We start from the raw sequence: 9,634 nt of genomic DNA, 5'->3' as shown, positions 1-9,634 counted from the left end.
AATGTACTTTTCCATACCTTTGCACCGGGCACGGCAAGCCTGCATCTTCAGATCCCAACTTCAGCGTTCCTGCTCAGGACGGGTGTGAAATTGTCCTGCAGGCTGCTTGATCAGGAATCAATACATGGAGCCTGCAGCCCTTCAAGGCTGAATCGGTAGGCATCCGATCTGAAGCAGAGCAAGGCTGTGTTCCTGATGAACGCCCCCCTCCCCGACCCCAGTGTAGAACTTACCCTCTGTGCTGCCCGCTGATCTGCCGCCGCACCCGCTGCTTCCTGGCTGACCTCCAGCAGGGAGCCTGGCTGGCAGCCGACCCTGGGAGATGCTATGCCAAGAAAAGGCCCCGTGCACTGCTACTCCTTCTGTGTCATTTTGAGTGACAGCGGTGGGTATGACCACGTGGCAGTGTGCGATCCAGGGAAAGAAATAAGTTTGGTGGCGCGCAGGGAGCAAAGGCCGGTGAGCCGCTGGCTGGAGGAAGGTCTAACGCGCCGTGTCTCACAGGTCTGCTCTGCGGACGGCGACGCCAAACCCCTGATCTTCACCTTCGTCCCCACGCTCAGAAGACTTCCGACCCACACTCGCTGCGTTGACACCTCCCAGTTCCTTGTCCGAATTCCCGGCGACCACAGCCCAGAAACTGTGAATCGGGTAGGTGGACTTTTATTCATTTCATGGCAAACAAGTATGTTAAACTAATTGTCCATGCCAATGACTTGAAAATTTGTACCAATGTGTATTTCCTCTGTGTAAAGCAAGATGGCTGTGAAATCTAACATTTGATTAAAATATCATACATGCAGCAGTGGCACTCAGTAGACATGATGTGGAAAGTGAACTATACAGCGTGTAGGCAGGGACAGGCAGGAAAAACCGGGAGGGAGCCAAGGAAGAGGTGACATTGTCCTGAAAGAAATAGACTATAACCTGACTTATAGAAGGGTAAACCTGGCACATCACCTCTATAGTAAGAATAATAATTATATATATATGTATGATTATCTAGCTATCCTCTATCTATCTATCTGATTTCGAGGGCTAGGAGTATATGTAGCTCAGTGGTAGAATTTGCCTTGCAGGCCCAATGCTGACATTCAGCCCCAGCACTGATACATATAGATATAGATATATTCAATCCCAGGTTCTCAGTAGTGTATTATTAATGCATTGTTATTAATTTATTAGGCATTATTAATGCATGCCTCCCAACTCTTCTATTGTTTGCATTCTCAGGACAAATTCTGCTTTCTGTCACCTTCCTCCAAATGTATTTTAGGACATTAACACTATAAGTATTTAAATTCATCTTGAAAGGAAATCTTAGATAAAGGGACCATGTGTTATTGTTTCTTTGCAATGAATTAGCAATGCTTACAAATATTATGCCTAAGCCAGACACCAGAGGCTCACATCTATAAATCTAGCGACTCAGGAGGCTGAGATCTGAGTTTCAAGGTTTAAAGCCATCTGGGTGGGAAAGTTTGTAGGACTTTTATCTCCAGTTATCCACCAAAAAGCCAGAAGTGCTATGGTTTAAGTGGCAGCGCACCAGCCTTGAGTGTAAAAGCTCAGGTACCCAGGCCCGGAGTTCAAGCCTCAGGACAGACAAAAGATAAAAACAAATACAAACTTCTGCCTAATGTTGGTGCGGTAGGAAATGTCCACTTGCTCGTATTTTGCTGCTAGGTAGATACTTTGGTAGAACTTGATGGAAAACGTTTATCCACAATCATAAAACTGTTTCTGACCTAGATTTTGGAAATGTGTCTCGGGTTATCATATTTAAATTTAGAGAAACATTTTTATCTTGAAGATGTATTTTAACATATTGTTTATTGTTATAAATCAAACACGGCTGGGGGACGCTGTGAAGTCCACTGGCAGGGGGTAAGACGGTGAGTCTGGCCCCGATTGGAAGCTGTCTGTCTAAATGGTAGTGATTTGCTTGCCACCCTGTTGTTTTCAACGCTGCTGTCTTGGCTCAAAGACTAAAAGGCCTGATTATTTCAGTGGAAGTAAAAGTTACGCAGAAAAGTAATTGAGGAAAAGAAACAGTGCCAACTACCTCACCACAAGCAGAGAAGAATGAAGAATGTTCTAGTATGCCATTCTGACAGTTTGTAGATGGGGTGGTGGGAGGGTTAACCTGACTTAACGGACCGTAAGTGTATACCACATGCATTTAGTAAGACCTATGCGTAGAAGGGACTGTAAACGCCAGAGCGGGGTTGAGACCAAGCCAGGAGCCAGGGGAGAAGAGCATCTGACCGAGGACGTCCCCCCTCCCTCCCACAGCCCGGCCCGGCCGCCGCCCTGAGCCCCGGCCCTGCGGTTCAGCGAGACTCAGCGCCCGGCCGCTGCGTGCCCAGCGCGGCCCTCGAAGCTCGGGGGATGCAGCTCGGCGACGTGTTCCAGGCCCGCTGCGTCCTCATTGTGGACTCCGAAGGGGAGGATGAGGCCCCCGACCCCGCGCTGCCCGGGCCTCTGCCCAGGGCCTCCTCTGATGTGGTCCGCCCCAAGGCCCCGGGGCCCCGGCCCAATGCCCCTGGCCCAACGCCCAAGCAGGTATGTCTGTCCGCCTTGGGGTTCTGGGCACGGGAGGGCCAGGACAGAAAAGACCGAGCCGTCCAGGGGAGAGGTGGGACAAAACAGATGGAGGGGGGTAGACAGGGCAGGCTCAGGGTGGACTGGGCAGGTGGGGGTGGACGGGGCAGGCTCAGGTGGAGAGCTCTTTGCTGCAGCGTTCTTGGGGTGTGCCGCCTTTGCTTTGGAGCAGCTCTGGGAAAGGTTGGGTGTCTGGCCGGGCACTCGGGCCAGGGGTGCAGGATGCACAACTCGGACAGAAGCAGTGTCCAGGAGGGCTGGGGAGGGACTGGAGAGGGAGGGCGTGTGAGGCAAGCGATCCTCGTGTGGCCAGCCCACCGGCGTCGGAGTGGGTTGGCCGGCCGTTCTCACGGCGGTCCTGCTAACCTCCACCTCCCAAGCAGCTGGGGTGATGGGCCTGGGCCACCGCGCACCTCCTTCCCCCAAAACAAGGGGAAGATGGGCCACGGACCGGCTGTTGGGCACACTTGGAATACAAGGTGACCCTGGCGTGTGTTTGAACACGGCGGTTAGGATGTGAAAGCTGGCCTTGACGCCTCCCCGCGGAGAATGAGCTGGTATGTTGCGTTCAGGGTCGGCCTGGCCGCCCCTCACAGGAGCCCTAACGCGGCTCGGAGGCTGGTTTTTCTTGGCACGTTGGTCTTTGTGTCCTGGTAGCAGGCTCCTCCATGGGACAGCGGCAGGTGGACCTCGGCCTCGTCTGGGCCTTCCCGCGGCTGTGTTTTGTTCCCCTCCGGTGTCTGGGCCTCTGGGACACTCTGCGGGGCACCTCCAGTGGAGGCCTACTGCTCTAAAACATTATTTCTTGCTAGTTGCCCCCCGCTGAGTACGAGAGTGAACTACGGGGCTGAAGGTGTGTCTCAAACGATAGCCAGCCCAGGCCCTGAGTTCAAATCACTGAACTGCCCAGAGGAAGCACAGGACAGAACAGAGCGTGGTGTTCTGAGCAGGCAGCCTTGCGTGTGAGCGTGCCCTGAGTGTGAGGGCTGGGAGGCCGTGTGGGAGGTGACACCGAATACAAAGGGAGCATTCCCAGTGGAGGCTTCTGGAGGCTTTAACCAACGCTTGCTTTCCCCCAGTTTGATAGATTTCTTTCCCTGGCCCTTTGTTTTGTTTTTGTGAGGTTAAATATACAAAGGTCGAGCTAAAGGCAAAATACGTAACTGGGAGCATTTCTTTCCCCTAAGAGGTAGTTGAGAAGTTGATGATGGCTCATGGCCGTTAGGTGCCAAATGAAAAGTCGCAGCTGTGCCCTGCTGCTTGATTCGGAGCCGAAAGCCACGCTCACCAGATCGTCGTTTCCTGTAAGGAACGAACGCAGCATTAGACAGCGAGTACCTGCGAGTGTAAACCAAAAGGAGCCCAGAACGGGGTCCCCGGGTACCACAGCAAGCTGTAGAGCAGAGGCTTAGGATTAAAAGCCTACAGCCACCCCATGATTGGGTCAGGACACCAGCACTGATTTTTTTTTCTCAGCTAGAAATGCAGTCTGTTGAGAGCGTTTCTTGTCTACCTGATAATAACGAATCGATGAGTCGCGTTACTCCTGAGTTGTGACTGGCAGTTAAGCTCGTTCCAAAAAAACATCTTGGTCTCTTCCTCTGACCTTTGCCCTCCGCGTGGATCAGGCGCTGGCGGCCGAGAACTCACGTGAGAACGCACTTTTCTTCCTGAGCCCGTGTCTGTCTGCCGGTCCAGGCTCGTCTCAGTCGGGCCCTCCCAGGCCCTCCCTGCTGCTCCTCTTCCCCCTCAGTGATTTGCCCGGCTCTCCCCGCACCCCGCTCTCTCCTACAGTCCCCACCATCCTTCCTTCTCATCTGGTTTTAGTGGCTGCTTGCCTGTCTTCCTCAGGAGACTGAGCAGCTCCGGGTCGAGGCCGCCTCTCGCTCACGTCCGCCTCTCTCGCACGCGGTGCGGTTCTTTGTACTAGGAGATGCAGCAAGGAATGTGGCAGAAGCCTCCTCGAGCTTCCCCTCTGCCTCGCTCTCGGAAGCCCTCGCTCGGGAGTTCCGCAGAGCTGCCGAGCTTCCTCTGGGAAGGCAAACGTCCCTTCCGGCTGCTCCAGCTAGCTCTTTACAAAGCTGCTTTAACATTTTTACCAATCAAAACTCTTTTATTGGCAAGAATCCGCTGTAAAGCAGGGCTTCGTTGTAAAACAGGCTTTTGTAGGTGTGGGCTGTTAGTAGGGCCTCATACGCTTGCTCACCAGACTGGCTCATGGCTGGCACTCTACCACTTGAGAGACACACAGCTAACCTGGCACTTTTCTAGCTCATTGGAGATGGAGTCAGACTGTTTTTCCCCTTGCACCATGACCCTCCAGATCTGAGCTTGCTGAGTAGCTACGATTGCAATGAGAGTCACCAGCGCCTGCCTGTGTGGGATGCTAATTTCATAACTGTGTGGGTACAGGTTTTTTTTGTTTTTGTTTTATTTTTGGTCTGTTGTGGGGCTTGAACTCTGGGCTTGGGCGCTGTTCCTGTGCTCTTCAGCTCAAGGTGAGCACTCTACTGCTTGAGCCACAGTGCCACTTCAGGTTTTCTAGTGGTTTTTATTGGAGAGAGTCTCAAGGAGTTTCCTGCTCAGGCTGGCTTTGAACCTCAATCCTCAGATCTCAGCCTCCTGAGTAGCTAGGATTACAGGCGTGAGCCACCAGTGCCCGGTTGTGGGTGCAGGTTTTATTTCCCCTCACAAGTTGTAGAATCTTTAAAGGTAAAGCTCATGACAGATTAATTTTTTATTGTTGTTCTGTGCATATTTAGTATGTCTTGAACAAAGTAATTTGGATATGTCATTTGAAATATACCAAGTATATTCTGTGTATATTTAGTATGTCTTGAACAAAGGTATATGGATAGGTCATTTGAAATATACCAAGTATCTTCTTTGAATGGCATGTTTAAGGAACAGTACATTTTGTTCAAACATCACTAATTTCAAAGTAAAATCAAAGTAAACCCACCAAGGCTAGAAGTGTCACTTAGTGACACTGCCTGGTATGAACAAGGTCTTGGATTTGACCACCACCACCACCAACAGCAACCACAAAGAACCAGAACTAAAGAAGTGTAAGAATGCTCCTTAAAATGGGGAAGAGGTGACATTGCCTGAGAGCCATTGTGCTCAGACCCTGACCTAGGGAACTGTAACCCCTTTGTCCAACTACATAATAACAGCAATAAAAACAAGATAAAATCAGCGGTTGGATCCAGAGCTTCTTGCGTAAGAGAGAGGGACTTAAACGCTCATGTAAAAGCCTCAGAACCGGCTCCCCTGCAGGTGACAATAGTGTTCACTGAGGGGTGAGCGTCCACACCTGTGCGCCAGCGCTTGGAGCGGAGGTAGAGGCAATGGAGCAGAGAAAACCCAGCGCCAGGTCCGTTTCCTGCACCTCCCTGTGGATGGCAGATAGATGGGGAAAACTCATCCTGAACAGGACTTTTGTCCCAGGAAATTGGATGACTGTGAGCACGAATGGCGTGATTTTCTTGGGAGGAGCAAGGAGGAGTGAGGTGTGGTGCTGCTTCCGCGGAACTGACATCAGCAGCTGCAGCTGAGAATCGGTCCCGGGGCAGCAGGGAAGGCCAGAGGTATTCACTGTAGAAGTTGAGATGGCGGAAGTAGACAGTCACCCGAGGAAAGAATGTGGGATAAGAGGATGGGCTTCAGGCCAGCAAATGGCAACGTAAAGACCTGGGAACGAGGAGAGAAGCTAGCAAAAAAAAAAATGGAGACGACACAAAGAACTGTACTAAAAGGTCACAGCAGCCCGCCTGAAGCCCCTACTGCTTGAAGGTGGGGCAGCAGCGTGGCCTGAGCCTGGCAGTTCAATGCCAGCCTGGGAGACACTGAGACCCCATTCAAAGAAACACATCTGACATGTACAGGAGTTTCAACGAAGTGGAGAGTGGCTGGCGATGAAAAACCAAGGTTAATGAAGGATGCCCGCCATTCCCATGTCTGGAGGGAAGAGGCATTGGACGGGGTATGGAGGAGAGGCGGAGGAAAGGCAGGCACAGGGTGCAGACAGAGCTCTTAACTTCCGAGCTCAGGGAAGTTAAGTTTGTGGAGGAGCTGACCAGCTGTGCCTTGTCCAGTCCTCCGGAGCATGCTGCACGGTGTGGAAGTCTTCCCTCTGCCTGGCAGGTGTAGCCAGCCTGCCCATGAACAAGGCTGGGTGAAGTTTCCCTCATAGTAGATCTAAGTGGACTGGATAGAGCAACACAATGGCAGTTGGATGAATTGGTAAAAGCGGGCTGGAAAGAGACAAAGGTGGGTAGAATGTTGAGGATGCGGGCAGCAAGGTGAAGGTTGAACCACATTCCTTTAGAATCTAGGGTGAAAACCAACAGGAGTCAGGAACACGACACTGAATAGCAAGAAATGCTCCAGTGCTTTGGGCCAATTTAGTACTCAGAAGTGTTGAGGGACCAGGCCTGGTGGCTCATGCTATAATCCTGGCTACACAGGAGGCTGAGATCTGAGGATTTCCACTGGAGGCCAGCCTGGGCAGGAAAGTCCATGAGACTCTTATCTCCAACTAACTATCAAAAGCTGGAAGTAGAGCTATATTCCAAGTGGTAGAGTACCAACCTTGAGCAAAAGTGTTCACAGCCAGCGCCCAGACCCTGAGTTCAAGCCCCAGGATTAGCATGTGCGTGCACACACACACACACACACACACACACACACACACACACAGTGTGATAAAAGTTGCAGTTATTTCTATTAGGGAATATACCACTTACTCGAGTAGAATATTTGGTAATTAAGATCCATAGATCTAAAGAAGTTGGAATGGATAGGCTTTGTCTTAAAAATATGAATTCACAGTTTTGCCATAGTGGCAACTGGGTAAACAAACAAGATGAATCGTTAAATACGATGAAGTTATTTGTCGAGAATATGATTCACAGGCAATGGGACTTTTGTAGCTATTGGTATTAATGTATGAAATTCTTTACCAAGCACAGCTGTCGTAGGTACAGCAGGGCACACAGTTTTAAGGTGGCTTCTGTTATGCTATGAGAGACTGACCAGGGAAACAATGAGAAAACAGTAAGTGGTGGAACATGCACAGCCTTAAGCCAAAAGTGTCCCGGCTATACTATTAACCACAAGAAAATGGCTTCTTAAACGCTGAAGACCAGTCCTATTACAGATCATCTCATAGCTCCAAAGAAAACGTTCCCGTTCTTGCAATAATAGAAGCATCACAATTGCCTCATTAGTAATATTTGGACTTAAATCTATTTTCCCAACCATATAGATCAGTTATATAAATACCAGCAAGCAGACTTGTTTCTAAGTAAAACTTGTGCCAAGGAATTATTAAGTATTTTTTTCCTCAATTTGATTGAATTCGGTTTGATTTTTTTCATTATCGCTGATTTTCTGATATTCTGGATTATGGGAATGTATTCAAAATCTATTTATGGGGCAAAAATTTTGTGTTGCAAATATGCACGAGTTTACATAGAAAAGGAACATTCTGGATAAGTTTGCCCAGAAACTACGAAGTTTGTGAAGAGATATTTGAATTGGCCAACTTCAAATGTCTTTTTGGAGATTGTTGTTTGACATGAAGGTCTTTGTATCTGCTCAGATAGAAAGCCTCTTACTATAAAGAAGCCAAGAGTTTAGGAAACTTGGCTTCATGTGTATTTTCTGCTGGGTGACTAATGCAATATGTATGTGTAAATATATACACCTATATCTTTACACACATTAATATTTTACATGGCTGATAGTCCCCAAAGTCATTTAGGTATGCCTGTTTATATTTTCTCTAACAGACCTGTAGAATAACATCAATAATTTTGCAGCAAAGTCTTCAAAATCTTTAGAGCCATTTATTATTTTGGAGATTTAAATTTTATTGTTATTATAAAAGTGATGTACAGAGGGGTCACAGTTATATCAGTCGGGTTAAGACTTATGTAATGTTGCCCTTCCCTCATTCTCTCAGTTTTCCACAGGGGGATATTTTTAATGGCACAAGAGACATACAAATGATTTTATTAGCAAATATTGACTCTACCAGGGGGTTTCCGTCGCGTGTGCTCTATGTGTGTTAAGTGTGGGTTCATTGAGTTCCCCATCTCTCAGCCTTTTTGGGACCTAGCTCCTGGTGGGTTCTCTTCAGCATCGTGAGTCGTTTGTGTTGTCATCTCGGTTTTCGTTTGGGAGATGGCCGATGTGGACGGGCTGTGGGTCAAGAGCAGGGCCCTGCTCTCCCTGATAGATGTGGATGGGCTATTGATAAAGAGCAGGGCCTTGTACTTCCTGGCCAGATGTGGATGGGCTGTGGATCAAGAGTGTAAGGTCCGCTCCTGGATAGCAAGCAGACTCCACCCTCCTTGCAGCAAAGTCTCCACCCAGTACCTCTGTTACCTAGGCAACTGGGACACCTGGAAGAGGTCACATCTGAATTTGATGTGGCCACACCTTTCTCCGCCCATACCCTAGATAAGGCCTAGCCCAGGCCCAGACGCCCTCTCTGCTCTTTTCTAGCTCTCTCTTTTTTCTCTTTCCTCTCTCTTTCCCGCTCTCTCTCTTTCCCAGGCCTTTCCCAGCCACGTGGAGTGCCAACCTTGCCCGGTCCCAGCAGGTCTACTGAATAAACCTACCCCTTACCTGAATACCACGTGCATGGTGCAGTTCTTACTCGGCTACCTCTTTTTAAAAACCTAACAAAGAGCAGGGCCTTGTTCTCCCTGGCCAGATGTGGATCAAGAGCAGGGCCCTGTTCTCCTGACCAGATGCGGATGGGCTGTGGATCAAGAGCAGGGTCTAGTTCTCCCGGCGCGGCCCCGCACCCCGCCTCGACTCCTGCGGCCTGCGCCCCACCTTGGCTCCTGCGGCCTGCTTCCGCTCTGGGCTCCTGCGGCCTGCTTCCGCTCTGGGCTCCTGCGGCCTGCGCCCAGCCTCGGCTCCTGCGGCCTGCGTCCGCTCTCGGCTCGGGCACAGCTTCTCCCCGCAGGCCTGCCACGTGCCGAGCCACGCGGTCCCAGCGATGCGGTGTGGGCGC

At 50.1% G+C, this 9,634-nt stretch overlaps 1 protein-coding gene across 1 annotated transcript in view; it reads left to right on the top strand.

Annotated features, from left to right (window-relative positions):
- The first annotated feature begins 327 nt into the window (after positions 1–327).
- The window catches only part of Mlip (muscular LMNA-interacting protein), a 61,128-nt gene continuing 51,821 nt past the window's right edge, over positions 328–9,634 (top strand). Inside the window, exons 1-2 of the mRNA XM_013019062.1 lie at positions 328–651; positions 2,296–2,565. Coding sequence (XP_012874516.1) covers positions 328–651; positions 2,296–2,565 — 594 coding nt within the window. The remainder of the gene's footprint in view (positions 652–2,295; positions 2,566–9,634) is intronic.

The sequence above is a fragment of the Dipodomys ordii genome, unplaced genomic scaffold (assembly GCF_000151885.1).
Source record: "Dipodomys ordii isolate 6190 unplaced genomic scaffold, Dord_2.0 Scaffold44, whole genome shotgun sequence".
Classification (NCBI taxonomy): domain Eukaryota; kingdom Metazoa; phylum Chordata; class Mammalia; order Rodentia; family Heteromyidae; genus Dipodomys; species Dipodomys ordii.
The sequence above is the reverse complement of the archived record's forward strand: the minus strand, read 5'-3'. Positions and strand labels throughout refer to the sequence as shown.